General features: G+C 37.0%; 4 protein-coding genes across 4 annotated transcripts; 3 read left to right on the plus strand and 1 right to left on the minus strand.

The window, feature by feature from the left end:
• Positions 1-314: 314 nt before the first annotated feature.
• Positions 315-3202, minus strand: LOC105267124 (uncharacterized). Its single transcript, XM_011305766.1, has 5 exons — positions 2923-3202; positions 1746-1869; positions 1344-1528; positions 794-901; positions 315-607 (listed from the first exon to the last, which is right to left on the minus strand). Exons 1-5 carry the CDS (start codon positions 2952-2954, stop codon positions 472-474), a joined length of 585 nt encoding a protein of 194 aa, XP_011304068.1. The 5' UTR covers positions 2955-3202; the 3' UTR covers positions 315-471.
• Positions 3157-3876, plus strand: LOC105267168 (uncharacterized). The gene is made up of 2 exons (XM_011305826.1): positions 3157-3321; positions 3424-3876. The coding sequence occupies exons 1-2, from the start codon at positions 3157-3159 to the stop codon at positions 3874-3876; spliced, it is 618 nt and encodes a 205-aa protein (XP_011304128.1).
• Positions 3877-4579: 703 nt separating this feature from the next.
• LOC105267125 (uncharacterized) lies at positions 4580-7558 on the plus strand. The gene is made up of 4 exons (XM_011305767.1): positions 4580-4829; positions 5419-5596; positions 6082-6253; positions 7084-7558. Exons 1-4 carry the CDS (start codon positions 4680-4682, stop codon positions 7238-7240), a joined length of 657 nt encoding a protein of 218 aa, XP_011304069.1. The 5' UTR covers positions 4580-4679; the 3' UTR covers positions 7241-7558.
• A 2134-nt stretch (positions 7559-9692) lies between these two features.
• Positions 9693-14744, plus strand: LOC105267126 (uncharacterized). Its single transcript, XM_011305768.1, has 4 exons — positions 9693-9748; positions 9856-10074; positions 12667-12962; positions 14323-14744. Exons 2-4 carry the CDS (start codon positions 9913-9915, stop codon positions 14471-14473), a joined length of 609 nt encoding a protein of 202 aa, XP_011304070.1. The 5' UTR covers positions 9693-9748; positions 9856-9912; the 3' UTR covers positions 14474-14744.
• The last annotated feature ends 1500 nt before the right edge of the window (positions 14745-16244 follow it).

Here is a 16244-nt window from a genome sequence, read left to right on the forward strand (position 1 = left end):
TTTGTGTAAACCACTTCCTCCAGCTTCCAATGGACCACCCCCTCCAGCCTGACCCAATGAAAAAACGACGATTTATTCATCCTGTCTTAATCGGAAAAAAATGTCTTTACGGAAAAAAATCCTGATCATAAAAAATTTAATTCTAATAAAAATATCAGTATTAATTGTAAAACGCCATTTGGACGCTAAAGAGTAAATGGTGAAGAGGTAATGAGAATAAAAAACATGATAATGGTAATTTTGATTTTTTTTTTTTTCATTTTTGACAATCGAGTAAAAAGAATACAATGGAGAGTACATGAATAATGGAGATGTTTATATCAATCGATTGTTATTGGGAGAATGGAGATTTTCCGATTGGGGAGAGGATGAAATTTTTGGAAAAATCCTTTCACCTGCTCAAATGAATTGAGTGACACGCGGGTACAAAATGATGTGTGTGTGTCGATTGCACACACCGAATGGTAAATTTTACACGGGAATTCCAATCAAGTCGAATAGCCCCACGGGACAGATGGAATGATATTTGGAGCAGGTACCACATCGTCCTATCGTTTCAGCCTCGACAACGTCCTGCGGTAGATCCTCCGGTTGAGAAGTCGACGGCCTGTAACGTAGACCACGTCGTCAGGAATACGGATAATGAATGGGAATGGGATACAGATTGGGGAATCCCACGTGTTGTGATTTGCATACGATAGTGGTGCCATTGTACCCATTTACCAATATTCCATCTCATGTTTATTCGTAAGTGAGAGATTAATCTTAAGGTTTGAGGGGTTTAATTACTTACGTGAGGATGACATTTATCATATCACCGAGGACTCCATTATCTTCTAAATTGAATTGCGAAGTTTCGCAGATCGATCGGAGAAGGCAGCCTCTTCCGTTGTATCCGAGGCTGGAATACAATTCCTTATATTTTCATCTCTGTACTCACAATCCGCTATAATATTATCAAATAATATTCTAAAAAGAAAATAAGCGCTTAATTAAGCATTAAAAAAGCTTTCAATTGACGGTTTCATCCTATCGTATTTTTTGATTCAGCTCCAGTGGGATTTATCTCCCCAACGAAATAAAATTTCTCGTTTGATCCTCCGAGTGATTCTGCCACCTCCAGATTTTCTCGGCTATATCATCCAGGTTCAGACGTAGAAACTAAGGCAAATGTGTGCGTAATCAATTTCCCCAGCGTGAAGCATAAACAAATGCTGTGCAAATCCTTTGCCAAGTGACAGCCTCGAGAAATATCTCGCTGTTGATAAGCCCCAGTGAATAGTTAAATTGGATAAAGCTTGCAATACAGAATATTCGCATGAGAAAGAAAGAATCATTACTACCTCGCGAATTTATTCGCAAGTGTTCCGTAAATTCGCGCTCTATCGATTCCCCGTTTTTTACGTTTACTCTCGGTCCAAGGCTCAAGAATCGTGGAGTTAGGTAGGGGATACGACGCTTCGAAAAAATATGAGAGTGAAATAGACTTGTCTGGATCAGGAAGTGGAACTGCCAGGGCGAAAAAGAGCTGTAACAGAAGTGCATTGTTCGATTCAATATTTCAAGGTTTATTTTTCACAGATGCCTGTTGGCAATCAGTTACGAGGGCAAAGACATTAAAGCCTTTTATTATCACCATCTCAATCCCCTCCTCAATCATTTCCACAATTACAAATAAAAATAAATTAATAGTATCCATTAAATTTTATTTTTCCATAATTTTTCATTTTGTTAAAATCACTCACACCCATTGTACTGCCTTCAGGAAATGAAACTGCGCGTATCGGGCGATGGAGTACTTTCGCCATCTCTGAATTCTTATTTTCATAAGAAGTGGATGCGATATCGAGACAAACCATGAGAATAATCCTGCGAATAGAGAAATACAACTCAATGGGGACGAAAAAAAAAAAATAGAATCCCTCGAATGGCTGGGGGGAAAATTGATTTAATTTGATTGGTTTAATTGGTCAATTGCAATGAACAACAGAATTAACGCTGGAATACGTATCCCGAGGTGAGGGCAATGAAAAGTTATATGAATGGCGTTGAAGGCGGTCGAATTCCGCTGGTAAAAGGCCTGTGGTTTTCAGCATTGGCCAACGCCTCGCTCTGACCATCAAGGGCTTATCTACTTACGCCGGGGAATTCCCGAAAAGACCATTCACATTGCCAGAAATGGAATTCACTCTGTTCTCTGTGTTGGGTTACGCCATGCTCTGTTTAATCGCTCGGATAACGGCAATCACATTTCCCAACTATTCTAATTAATATTCCAATTTTGACAAAGACTTTTTCCTCTGCTTTTTCCTCCTCATTGACAAAAATATCTGGATAATAATCCATGGTTCATGGAAATATCTTCAGCAGGATAAATTTTATTCTTGTGTGATTGCGTTATCGTTCAATTTCCGTTTCTTATCCCCCGGGTTAAAAAAAAATGGAATCGGAATATTTTCTCCAAATTTTGAAAAAATTTCTGGAAAAATTTTCAGAATTTTTTTTTTTTGAAACATAAAAAGTCGGGAGACGAAAAAATTGTATTTTTCGGAAATGTTTTGAAAAATTTTTCAAAAATTTGTTTCGCAAATTTTTTTCATAATTTTCTTGAAATTCTTGCGAATATAATTTTTTTTAATTATCCTGCGATTTTCTGACTTTTAAAATTTTTAAATATTCTTATTAAATACGTCATCTAAATTCCAAAAAAAATTCCCATTTAAATTTAAAAAAAAATTTCAAAACCTATTCCAAAAATAAAATAATTTTGTTATCCGATTGTTTTTTGTTTCATAAAAGAAAATTCTGAAAAGTTTTCCAGAAATTTTTTACAAATTTGGAAAAAATATTCCGCTTCCATTTTTTTTTACCCGGGCATAGTTTACCAATGAATTATCAGAAGTAATATCAATTAATACTCACAACCCAACCACTCGACTTTCTGGTTCCTCCATATTTCCGTGACTGCCCTGTTATTCCCATCCTGAAATTCGTCGTCCAGTGTTTCTCTTTAACTGTTAACCACCGGGAGCGTTAAGCAGTGAGTACACGAAAACGGTGCTGTCATAACTGTATCCATTCTTTACAGACTTTTGAAATAATATTATTTCGACCCCTGAAAATAGTTCAGTGACCCCTATCAGTATTATCACAACCATGGTAAATCTCGTTGTCAGCTGTCATATCGTAGGGTTACTCTACTTGCTTGCCACCACTCGAGGATCACTCAGGAACAATAAACACTTTGACATCAAGAGTTTACTCCGAAAAAAACGGTATTTCGTTTATCCCGATCCACTTGGCAGCGAAACCAAAGTCCAGGTACACCCTGGGTGCCAATTCCCACCTAGATGTTAATCTCAATCATTAGCAGAGACACCAGTTCGTCTGTCTCGTTAAATAAAATATTATTTTTTTGTTGAGGTACTTTTTGGTCTTGGACTCCCCATGGAAGGTGACGTAGCGGTGATCCTGGGGTACGTTTTGAAATGCAACTACAATTTGCCCTATAACAGCTCGACCCTTAGTGATCCGTATACTCGATATCAGAGAGATATCGTGAGGGAAAAATTTTTATCGAGGTGGAGCCTCTACCGATTATTAGCGAGTGTAATGGAGACCATGGGCTCGGGCAGGGGTTGTTTGCTCCGGGCAATTTGCGAGGCTGCAGAGAGCCCTTTCGATCACTCCAGGGGACTCCTAGGGGAACTCCTCCACGTCCTCCTGACACCATCGAGCACTCCGGAGGGGCATGACCTCCACGAGGACCTCGAATTTCACAGAGCCGAGGCCATTGGGCGGGAAAATCCTGGGGTGTGCTCCAGGATTTTTTCAGAATGTCTCAGAAGTCCTCTGGAGTACTTCACGGGGTTGTGACTGGAAATAATTGACGGGTACATGACACTTGTCGATTGGAGAAAATAAAATATAAGTATACAAATTTCTTTGAGTCAATATATTTATTTGAAGTGGAGTAAAATTTTGTTTTCTTTGAAATTCCATTTCCATTTCGTGTAATATGATAAAAAATTTTCTCACTTCATGCGAAACAATGTGTCAGCGTTCAAGAATATTCAAAACAGTTTCTAAACTCCAGGGAAAAAAAGGGATCTGGATGGAGAGGGTTGGAGCTGAGAGTTTGAAGAATCAAACTTTCATCCCGTGTTTTCTCCTCTTCATGGTCCCCACGTTTTTGTTGAATTTCTTGTTAAACTTGTCATGGCAATTTCCGGAATCTCTTATACCAACGCCCTAAATCGATGCATACGGAATGAGATTGCAGACAGTTGTGCTGCAGAAGGTGTTGACCGGAAATACTCAAACCCCTCGAAAAATATTCTGCACTGATGAATGTTCTGGATTTTATTTAAAAATACAAGTGTAGATACTTTTTTCATAAATATTCCAACATTCCTTTCAACTTCATTAGCTTAAATTGAGTAGAGAGTGGAGTGTTGAAAAGGCGGAAAAAAATATCGCGTTGCTCCAATCGGAAGCGGAATTTCTGTTTGTTCTGCGCTGTGTGGCCTCTTCAACACTCGTCAGTACTAATTAGTCCGTGGAGAGTGCACGGAGTCATTAGTCGGTTTACCACTGGCCGCCCTCGAGTGGCCATTCGTTGTCCAGAAGCCAGAGGTTTCCTCTGATTTCTTATCAACATTTTGGCAATTTCCGGGAGGATGAGGATCCTCGCTGGACACTATCCTATTCTTGTTGAAGTCTCTATATATCTCTTTGCCCTTGACTCGACGACAATAGCTGAAGAGACACGGCAGAAGCGGTATTTGGTATTTCCAACACCCGGCACTTTTGCCGCGACAAAAGTTCAGGTAATTTATCGATATTCTTTCTATTTTTATTAGTACTCGCGGATAAATTTTTTTTTTATCGAGGGTATTTCGATGATACATCTTCAAAGTGACTGGTGGGATATAGATGATGTGATGTCATGCGATATGAATTTTTTTGGGAATCAATGCAGATGTAAATTAAAAATTAAAAACAAATCGGGTAAAAAAAAATTGTAATCAGAATATTTTTTTCAAATTTTCCAAAAATTTCTGGAAAACTTTTCCGAGAATTTTTTTTATAAAACAAAAAAAAATCAGAACACAAAACAATTTTATTTTTGGAAAAGGTTTTGAAAAATTTTTCAAAAATTTAAATAGGGATTTTTTTTTTATAATTTAGGTGGCGAATTTTTTGGGAATTTTAATTTTTTGGAAAATTTAAAAAAGTAAGAAAACCAGAGTATAATTTAAAAAACATATTTGCAAAAATTTCTAGAAAATAATTTTTTAAAAATTCTGAAAAGTTCTCCAGAAATTTTTGGAAAATTTGGAAAAAATATTTCGACTACAATTTTTTTTACCCGGAAAGCAGAATGATTTATTGAAGCCTCCGATTAAAAAATTCCAGGTGATAGCAGGTCTTGGTCTGCCGATGGACGTGGATGTCAGTACCATAATCGGATATGTTGTGAAATTCAATTACGCCCTTCCATACAACGCCTCTTACCTGACAGATCCCTACGTACGTTATGAAAGATCGATCGATGGCTTTCAGAAGGAAATCAGCGAAGAATCTAATCAACAAGGTCCGTAAAAACTTATCAACTCGATTTGATGTCGATGAAGTGGCGTTTCATAAATTGTGTTCTCAATTTTTTATGTGCAAGCGTCCCAGCAGTCGTTATCGTAATTTCGAGGTAGAGTAGGCGAGAAAAGAGGAATGAAAAAGGAGAGAGAAAAAAAAAAGCAAAGAGAGGAAAAAAAGGTAAAACCCCCTGCGAAGAAATGGAAGGAATCTGGATAGAGCCGAAAGCCCCCGGTGTTTTGCACATTAATGGATCTTTTTTCTATGAACCCTGAAGTATATCTCGTTGCAGCCAGTGGAAAGAATGGAAGGAAAAATCCTGGACAGCCGTGGATTTTCTCTGTACACCAATGCCCACTTTCATTTTGATTAAATTGTATCCGTCCTGAATGTCTCCGTTTTATCCTCAGTGTTTCACTTCAGCGATGAAAAATATATCTTGAAAGTTCATTGTTATTCATTAATTCCGACTGTTCTAACCTTTAGGCTCATCCCTCGGATCCATTTCACGATGGGATATATACCGAATGATCGAGTCTAGTCTGGATGCTCTTGGATCAGGGAGAAGCTGCCTCTTAAGGCTGATTTGCGAGGCAGCCGCTCTCCCATTTTCAAAATACCCCGCTATTTCACCGCACCTCATTCACCTTCTACTCACGTAATGTACTCATTATTTTTCTCTTTTTATTTAAAAAAAAACGAGGAATGCAAAAAAAATATGCGGGGATTACCCGAGAGTGTATAATAAATCACAAAATTTTGGTTTAGAAATTTTTTATATGAAGTTGAGACTTTCAAATTGCCCGGGTAGAAAAAAAATTGTAATCGAAATATTTTTTCCAAATTTTCCAAAAATTTCTGGAAAATTTTGCAGATTTTTTTTTTGAACAAGAAAAAAAAGGAAGCAAAACAATTGTATTTTTGGGAAGTTTTGAAAAATTATTCAAAAAATTGTTTCGGAAATTTTTTTTATCATTTTCTAGAAATTTTTGCGAATATATATTTTAAAAAATTATATTCTTACTTTTTTAATTTTTCAATATTCTCAAAAAAAAACGCTATCTAAACTATAAAAAAAAATTGCTGTTTAAACTTTGGAAAAATTTTTCAAAACCTCTCCCAAAAATAAAATTCTTTTGTTTTCCCATTTTTTTTGTTTCATAAAAAAAATTCTGAAAAGTTTCCCCGAAATTTTTATAAAATTTGAAAAAAATATTCCGATTACAATTTTTTGAATATTTTTTATAGATTCGCAATTGAAATTCTCGAGAAGATGAATTTAATTGAGTCTCACGATTAGAGTTTAGACGTTCGATCATTAAATTTAATTTTCCGAGCGTCGGCAATTAATATTCATCAAAGTATAAATTCCCGTGTTCTGAAAAGCTTAAATTACGACCATAAGCTTTAAAAAATTTTTTTTGTGGTTGTCCTACGATGTACTTGAGGGGAGTAACATTTTATCTCAGCATAACCCTCACCTTCTAGGCCATCATCGACCCCAGAATCATATGAAAATCCAGAAGAGCAGGAATATCACGCCGCTGAACTCCTAGGGCGTAAAATCCCCGAGGCCTGCAACCACTTGTTCAAAGAATGTTCCGAGAACATCATCGACTATTTCACAGATATCGTAAATGACTAATAACTCCATCATCGACAGGAAAGAATTCAACGAGCAGCCGAGGGCGAGGAACGAAAAAAATATAAAACAGTGAAATAAAAACTGTAGACCAAAAAATCAAAACAAAGAGTCAGCAGAGAGCGAAAAAAAAATCCACAGCACAATGGCATCGAAACGTGACGCAGTTATCGGATGTTATTGGCATTTTTGTCGCTCGATAACAGGTGCGCATGGTTGGGTGAGGGGGTGGTTTGAATTTATTGAAACGGTGGAGATCATGGTAAGCAGCAGAAAGAGAGGTCAACCCCAAACCCAAGCGATGCGAATAAATAGAGGGTGAGGGAAAAAAAATTAATGTGGTATTCTTCCAGTCAATTGCACGATCAAGTATTAAAAAATTATTCTTCAAGTTTAATAGTAAACAGAATGTGGTGTGGATCTCTGGTATGTAAATGAAATCGAGATATTTGCTTTCTGTAAAAATTGAGGGAATAGGAATAGGGTATGTACCCGAGACCGAACGAGTACTGAACATAAAATATTTTCAAATCGGAAGGTTCTATATTGGCAGTTTTTTTTTTTTTAGTACAGAAGCGCGTTGCGTTGAACTTTTATGGCTGGTGGTGGACGGCTAGAAGAGAAGAGAGCACAGTACACATGATGGTGGAGTCATAAGGACAGGGGATGAGAGGTCACCAGAAGGGGGTGGATTTTTATTAGGTCGTACACGGGGAGTTGTAATTCAATCCCGCAGTACGGACTCACATTCCGTGGCAAAGCGTCTAAGTGAGAGCAACGACGACGGTTGTTCGAGACATCCCAGTTTGATGCTTTACCGTCTCCCCAGCTGTAACAACCCACTCTATATCCACTCCCTCTTCCTGTTTCCCCTCACTTTTTTTTTCAACCCCTCATCCAACATCCGGCATTTATCCGTGGTCAGTTGTTGAGAGTTTTCCTCTTTTTTTTTTCGTCCACAAATGATTGTCTTTGAATGAAATCTTCGAGCCGTTCGGGGCTCACTCTAATTTTATTTTCTACCGGTCTTCTTTCATCTCCCTTTACCAGTCGATGGACTCTTCGGGTACTTGTCAAAGGGACTGGGGTAATGTCTGAATGATCGCTCTGGAAAATGCTACAGACGGGAATGATTGAGTGCGGAAAAATTATGTCTTACGTTTCTGCACGGCGACAGTATTGGAAATGCATTTGTTAAGGCAGCAAATGTAATTGACTGGGGGAAGGAGAAATTATTGTATGATTGGCATGGAATATCATGACTTTAAAAATTCCCGGGTAAAAAAAAATTGCAATCGGAATATTTTTTTTCAAATTTTTAAAAAATTTCTGGAAAATTTTTCAGAAATTTTTGTTTGAAACAAAAAAAAATTGGTAAGCAAAACAATTGGATTTTTGGGAAATGTTTTGAAAAATCCTTCAAATATTTGTTTCGCAAAATTTTTTTTATCATTTTCTAGAAATTTTAGCGAATATAATTTTTTTTAAATTATTCTGTAATTTTCTCACTTTTTAATTTTTTTAATATTCTCAAAAAATACACTATCTAAATAATAAAAAAATGTCCCTATTTAAATTTATGAAAAATTTTTCAAAACCTTCCCCAAAAATAAAATTGTTAAATTTTCCGATTTTTTTGTTTCATAAAAAAAATATTCTGAAAAGTTTTCCAGAAATTTTTTGAAAATTTAAAGAAAATTAAAAAATATTCCGATTACAATTTTTTTCCCCGGTCTGGTAATAGCAAATATTTTCTGTTTTAGGTCTCATTCTTATCGATATAAATGTCCGGTAAAGTCGGTCATGTCGTATATGTGAAATAACAGTCCTTTGCAATGGATTATCCGCTCAATTAAAAACTCGTTTCCGTAATGGACATTTCCGCTTGCCATAACGACGAGGGCCCAGCATTGAAGTATCCTTGCTAAATTGCACTATCGGTTTTCCCTCAATCCCTCGTATTTCCGATTTACGCGAAATCGGAAAATTAAAGGCGACGCATTGATTCTATTGAAAAATTCAATTACCAGTCCGTCTATCAGTGGATGATTACCAATCTTTCGATCAACTTTCGGATATAACGCGACAGTTTCTGCTGAAGGAATTCGTCCCCCCAAATTGAAAAAAAAATCTTATTTCAAATCTCAAGTGGTGCAGCTAAATTATCCCAAATAAAACTGATAATAATAATATTATCAGTCGGCGTTGATGATCTTCATGGGTGTGATTTTCTCCTTGTGTACTTTTCGCTAATAGCGTTTTCTGTTGGAGAAAAACCATATACTCGTAGCTCGTTGACACGATAGAATCCCGTTCTCTCAACATTTGTTCAGCGAAATGCACGAGAAGGAGGAGATGAAGAGAGAAGGCGCAGGAGAGCGATCTAACGGACCGAAATAATTTAGTTTACCCTGCGATGGCGGCTCTCCGAGGCCTAGATTTACATGACCGTATATACTTTATACGGTTGGATGGGTTGAAGCACCATCAGTGCTTTCAAAAATCCAACGAGTGAGTTTATAAAACATTGCACATTTCTATTTTTTTTTCCACGACAGACAGGAGAGAGTGGAATGAATAAATAAATCGGTGATTCTCCCTCAATTTATGCTTGCCAGAGGAAAATAGGGGATAGAACAGCTTGGGATAGTAAAACAAGAGGGATAAGAGGCGAGATGAGAGCGGGTGAGACAATTTTGTTGGCACTTGTCGCCTGTGTCCTTCATAAAACTTTTGGTCACGATCGTGGAAATGTCGCAATGAGTCCAGTGAATGGAATGAAACTTTTGTCCCGCTCTTCGAGAACTCTGCTTTATCCAAACCCTTCAACTCTACTGGTAAGTGTACTCTAGAGTATTTAAGGAACGTTTGCGCCAACGATGTTTGATATATTTAAGAAAATTTTATCGAGGGTGGCTTTCAGGGAATTTTACTGATAATGCAATCACTGGTCGCACCATCAATTCCAATCACGAATTTTTTGCTCGGTCGTGGCTCAAATCTAGATGAAAATTCAAATGCTAATTCTGAGGGGAAGAGGAAATATGGAGATGATCAACTCTTTTTTCTATTTGTTATTGAAGAAAAAAAGAAAATAGAGGGTGGGAGCAACCTGGGTAAAAAAAATTGTCATCGGAATATTTTTTCCGAATTTTTAAAACATTTCTGGAAAACTTTTCGGAAAATTTTTATTTTGAATCGAAAAAAAATCGGGAAACAAAACTATTTTACTTTTGGGAAATCTTTTGAAAAATTTTTGGGAATATAATTTTTTCTTTTAATTATACTCTTCTTTTTTACTTTTTTGATTTTTCAATATTCTCAAAAAATACGTCATATAAATGATAAAAAAAATGTCCTATTCAAATTTTTGAAAAATGTTTCAATGCCTTCCCCAAAAATAAAATTCTTTTGTTCCGATTTTTTTTGTTTCAAAAAAAAAACTTCTGAAAAGTTTTCCCGAAATTTTTTGAAAATTTGAAAAAAATATTCCGATTCCTATTTTTTTTTCCTGGGAATGTACCACCCAATTTCTCCTATCCCCTCATTCTCGATTAATTTTCCAACTACCCAAGTGATTGGTCGCATTGAGCTATTCCAAAATAGATAAAAATTTTCAATTATCCAGCGGCCCCCCGCGACTCAAATATCCATCCAGTTCACTGAGTACTTTTAATTAAAATCCATAATCAGTAATGGCATTTGATTTCCAGATGATAATTAATATATCAGATTAATAACTGCGCTGTCGACTATCGGTTAAGCTATAAAATCCAATGGGCTTGGTCCGTGCTATCTCCATTCTCATGGAGTTCGATCAGTCGAGGGTTATATATCTCTGGCTTAATCGACCCTCCACTGGGGGGTCATTCCGAAGGCTAAAAAGAATTTAACGTCAGTGAGAATTCCTTTCTCCGTCGACAATTTATGGAGCAAGTTCATTCATATTATTTCTACACAGATCTCGGGGAATCATGAATTTTCCTGTATTCATTGCATCCAAGACTTATCGACTCGATGAATCATAAATCATTTAACCGAGATGATAATTTCGCTCTGAAAAAAATGTATATTATGTCATATGTCGCATAGGATAATTATTCATGATTTCACGGGTAAAAAAAAATTGTAATCGGAATTTTTTCCGAAATTTTCAAAAAATTTCTCGACAATTTTTCCGAAATTTTTTTTTATCAATCAAAAAAGATCGGAGAACGAAATAATTTTACTTTTGGGAAAGGTTTTGAAAATTTTTCAGAAATTTAAATAGGAAAATTCTTTTTATATTTTGGATGGAGTATTTTTTTGAGAATATTGAAAAATTTTAAAAGTAAGGAAATAATTTTAAAAAATATATATTCGCAAAAATTTCTAGAAAATGATAAAAAAAAACTTCCGAAGCAATTTTTTGAAAAATTTTTCAAAAACATTCCCAAAAATCCAATTGTCTTGTTCCCCCATTTTTTTGTTTAAAAAAAAAATCTGAAAAGTTATCCAGAAATTTTTTGAAAATTTCGAAAAAATATTCCGATTACAATTTTTTTTCCACCCGAGTTTTAATGAGATATCGTCACTGAAATTGACTCCAAATAATTCCAATGCGATTTCGAATCGATCGGGTGGGTCTCTGAGTTGATAAAAAAAAAGGGGGCGAATGATAAAAATAAAATAGATAAAGGACCAGGGAATTTCTTATTCCCAACGCACTCGTATCCTTTTACTGGCTATCGTCATGTTGCACTTGGTAGCGAGAATTGGGAATGAACCGTGACTACGTTTTCACAAAGTGTGGGCCCATTAGAGGGGCTGAGGGGGTGGGAGGGGTGGGCAATAGAAGTAGAGGCTGGAGGGTTGAAATGAGGATGGCTAAGTGCGAGCTTAAAAGCACCGGCACGTACTATCGAGCGAGAAAGGGGTACGAGTTTCGTTTTGAAACGCTCCGGCAATCCAGCGCGTTAATTAGTTAGACTGATTGAATAGTAAGTAGGTAAATCTTGTGTGTTTGCGTGGCTAGCCATAAATTTTCCCGAATTATCAGGCAAATGTGCCACGACAAAGACATTCATTTGTCATCATTGAGGGCTAATCAATCACGACAGAGATGATGATTGGAATCATTGCACTAGGCAAACAATTCCTTTCAATCACTCGAGGATAAGTTAATCAATGATTCATTTATTTTTATTCATTTATTTTGAACGCATTGAACAATTCATGGGGATAAAAATAAATAGCTGTTTCGTGCATGAGAAAAATTCTTGATTGTAGGGTATTTTTTAATTTTTTTTTTTCTGTGGGTGTACAAATATTTTCGTGAATGATTTAATTTGAATAAGCCGACGGGATTGAACGGTTAATGACGGCAATTGTCCCGAAAGCACGACGGTAACGATGATTTGACGTTTAATTTCAACGATTTCATGTTCCAGTTAATTTTCGGGATAGGTACCCCTTTGCAATTAGACAGCGAGAGTGTAATTGTCGGTGCCTTCACAAAGATGGTGTACACATTACCCCAGAATTCCACGGATTTCACAGAGTCAGGTGTGCAATTTGCGAGAAATGGTCAGACTCGTTGGACCATTTACAAAATATTAGAGAGCACTGCTAATTCGTACGGATTTGAGGGGAAGCCCTGCTTGCTCCAGGCAATTTGCGAGCTTGCTGCTGTACCATTTGACCTCCGTCATGGTATCTTCGGCCAAATCATCCAGACATTGCTCACGTAAGTTCAATTTTTCCATTAATATTTTCAATACAACTCCAGAGGAAACCCGGGATACCCGGACCAAACGCCAGTAAAATGGGATGAATTAATTTTTCTGCCCGACTCCGTTACGTAAAAAAATAATAAAAATGTTTTTTAATGTGAGAGAATAAAAATCTTTAAGAACGGCTAGAAAAATTGTTGAGATATGAAAGAATTTGACTTTTCGAGTCTCTGAACTTCACAGAGTCCTCCGGAAACTCATCCTCAGCGCAAAAACTTTTCAAATTCCCTCGGCGAGGGCTCACCGACGGGTTGCATCCAATATACGAGCGTCACGTCCAGCCAATAATCAAATTATCCCTCAATTTGAAGTTGCTCGGGGGCCGAGGAAAGTGATGAAGTATTTTTGGATAAATTCGGGGAGAAGGGGCCTTCCAGATTTGACTGGAGTTCGGGGGGTTGGAGTTTCACCAGACAAACCACAGGGTTGGATCGATGTTGAAGGCTGGGCTGAGGTAGTTACTGGGGTGCCCATGCATGTTGCTTCCCTTTTCTGATATCACTTCAACCCGGAATTACGCTCCAGCCATAATTGCCTAGATCAAAATTTCAACATCCCACCACCTATTCCTGCTGGATAATCAATTCTCCCAAATTTTCTCCATCTTCATCAATAAATACCTGATAGTTTATCCAAATATCTAGGAATTCAATTGTAACAAATAATTTTTTATTTGGATTCCGTGGATTTGGATAATGGAAATTAATGAGCTCGAGATTCTCCGAATAAATTGCCTTTTCACTTACTCCGAGGATGTACCTTTTAATGTCAGGGACAAGGAACTCTGAAGCTCAGTAATTGATCCACTAAATTCAAAGTAATTGTGCTAAAAGTAAGCAGTAATGCTTCTTATTTAGAGAAAACTCCGGCTCTTGAATTGAGAAGCTGTTGTTTCCAGCTGCTGTTGCAAGTCTTAAAATCACATTTACTCGTTAAAATTATTCAACCTGACGCTCTGATTCCATCATTATTCTTCTCTTCCATTTTATTTTCGTACTTTATTATTTCAGTTCTATAAAAATGGAGATATTTGTAAACACAATAATTATATTTTGGGAGTGATAAACCAATTAGTCATAAAATTGAAAAAAAAAAACGGTAATAAATCTCTGGGTAATTCAGAATCTTGATGGCGGTTTGAACCAATATTTTGTGATGCAAATAACCCTTTCACCTCCAGGATGCACCCCTCGAATTAATCCCCCAAATAAACCCGAAAATTTGCGGACAGGTCATGTCAGTATGATTCTACAAAGCCATAAAATCCAGCAGCATGACTGAGCCAGTGCTCCGGCACGCATATGGAATTTGCAGGCCTTCAAGTACCATCGAGCCATACGACGAGTACCAGGATCGTGAATACCACGCAGCTGAAAGTCTCGGTAAGCACGTGGGTGAAAACTGCCACGCCCTTTATCCGGAATGCCATACAAGCGCCCTAGACGTATTTTCCACCATAGGATAGCTCCACAAGGAAAAAAAAATAAAAATAAAAAGAAAATATCTCGGCTCGCCAGCGCTGAAAAACTTTGTGACGTATTCATTTTTTTTTATATTCTTGTTCCAACAGAGAGAAAAAACCTTATTTTTCCTCCTTACTCACCCACCAGTTCAGCACTCAAGTTCCCTTTTGTTTTTGCTCGGTGCATTCCTTCAGCGATTTTCATTTGCCACAGAGTATAACCGGGATTCATGGAATTCCCCGGGTGGAAGCAATCTCTTTCTCCTTTTCTCTTTACTCAGACCAGAGATTTCGGCATAACACCAACTTGTTTTTGTAGAATTAATAAAACATTTGTTATGAAAGATGCTCGTCTTAATTCTTTTTCCACAGCAATTCCCTAGCGCTCTCATCTCGCATGTTAAATATTTTCATTTTTTTCACATCTGGAAAAGATTTTTTCCTGATAAGAAACAAATACCCAACCAAAAATTTCCCAATCACATTCTGCACTGAGAAAAAAAAATTAATCATCACTATAACTATTTAATTCGAATACGCAGTGTGTCTTATTGGATAATTATAGAGCAGCGTGAGAATATTCTCATATGCGAATTGTGGGTACTGAAAGAGTTGATGGGGTGGGTAAAAATGGTGATTTCCTCTCTATCCCTCGGTCTTCACGTGCTGCATACCACGTACCACTCGCTCCGTTCGATTAGTCAGAATATTCATTAAGCCAGTCGTGTGGGCAATACCTCTCTCTCGTTCACGGATGAAAACTGCGAAATTCCAGACAGATCGGTGCTTTTTTCAATAAAAAAAAAAACAGGTAGAATTTCCGATAGATAAGGGAGAGAAGAGGATAACTGTTGACGCGATCTCCTCTTAGGAATTCCGTGATAATTACTACCCCTTCTCCACTCCGAGTAAATATATAATAATGAATATATTATATATCTCTCAGACATTGTTTTCAGACGATAAGCAATTCACAATAAACTCGACACCATTCGAACTAAAAGTTTTAATATCTCTGGAAGGTATAATTCACAGTCGCGAAATATGAGAAAGTGTTAACATTCGCGGGGGTGAATTAAGTTCTCATTTTGATGTTTGGGTACGTCTTATCCTCTTGGTGACTGCCATTGTGCAAAGTACTTAGAATACAAATACATTTAACCGGGATGAAAGTTACGGATGGAAAACTCAACATTACTCAGTTTTCCATACGCCGGCATACCAACTGGAGCTGGAAGCCCGGCTTTTCTGTATAATGAAAGGATATACGCGAGAAACTCGGTGCAAACGAGACAGGACAAATGACAAAACAAGTAATGGGAGAAAGTTTGTGGGAGAGGGGAAAAAAATGCCAATGGGAAATGAAGGCTGCTATCCTGGGTGCGGTCAGGGTACAGTATGAGTTCTTCGAATCCATTTCATAATATTTCGTTTAATTTTCCTGAATGTTATTATCAAATTGCTAAAGTACTCTCTAATATAATCTATATTGATATAGATTGTACATATATATTTTTTCTGTGGTGATCGGCAATATGATAAGTTGATTTATTGATTAAGTTGATTGATACCGAGTTCAGAGATCTTAGAGGATTGAAATGGATCGGTCTTATTCAACAGATTCGCTCTGACGGTTTCGGACTCTGATGTCATCCGAAAATCGTAAAGTGGAAATGTAATACGAAGACGAGTGAAGGAATAGTGAAGCAGGGTAAAAGAAGAAGCAATTTACAGTGGATTCCCTCGGTCTTTGACCAGTCAGCCAATACGTGGG

This window comes from Fopius arisanus, unplaced genomic scaffold, assembly GCF_000806365.1.
Source record: "Fopius arisanus strain USDA-PBARC FA_bdor unplaced genomic scaffold, ASM80636v1 scaffold00044, whole genome shotgun sequence".
NCBI lineage: Eukaryota > Metazoa > Arthropoda > Insecta > Hymenoptera > Braconidae > Fopius > Fopius arisanus.

Coding starts and splice junctions, on each gene's coding strand:
- LOC105267124 (XM_011305766.1), bottom strand. CDS start 2,954: ATGGAGGAACCAGAAAGTCGAGTGGTTGGGTT. Junction 1,870..2,922: donor GAAAGTCGAGTGGTTGGGTT/GTGAGTATTAAT, acceptor CTCTATTCGCAG/GATTATTCTCATGGTTTGTC. Junction 1,529..1,745: donor CTGAAGGCAGTACAATGGGT/GTGAGTGATTTT, acceptor CTTCTGTTACAG/CTCTTTTTCGCCCTGGCAGT.
- LOC105267168 (XM_011305826.1), top strand. CDS start 3,157: ATGGTAAATCTCGTTGTCAGCTGTCATATCGTAGGGTTACTCTACTTG. Junction 3,322..3,423: donor GCAGCGAAACCAAAGTCCAG/GTACACCCTGGG, acceptor TTTTTTGTTGAG/GTACTTTTTGGTCTTGGACT.
- LOC105267125 (XM_011305767.1), top strand. CDS start 4,680: ATGAGGATCCTCGCTGGACACTATCCTATTCTTGTTGAAGTCTCTATA. Junction 4,830..5,418: donor TTGCCGCGACAAAAGTTCAG/GTAATTTATCGA, acceptor AAAAAATTCCAG/GTGATAGCAGGTCTTGGTCT. Junction 5,597..6,081: donor CGAAGAATCTAATCAACAAG/GTCCGTAAAAAC, acceptor TCTAACCTTTAG/GCTCATCCCTCGGATCCATT.
- LOC105267126 (XM_011305768.1), top strand. CDS start 9,913: ATGAGAGCGGGTGAGACAATTTTGTTGGCACTTGTCGCCTGTGTCCTT. Junction 10,075..12,666: donor CAAACCCTTCAACTCTACTG/GTAAGTGTACTC, acceptor TTCATGTTCCAG/TTAATTTTCGGGATAGGTAC. Junction 12,963..14,322: donor ATCATCCAGACATTGCTCAC/GTAAGTTCAATT, acceptor TGGAATTTGCAG/GCCTTCAAGTACCATCGAGC.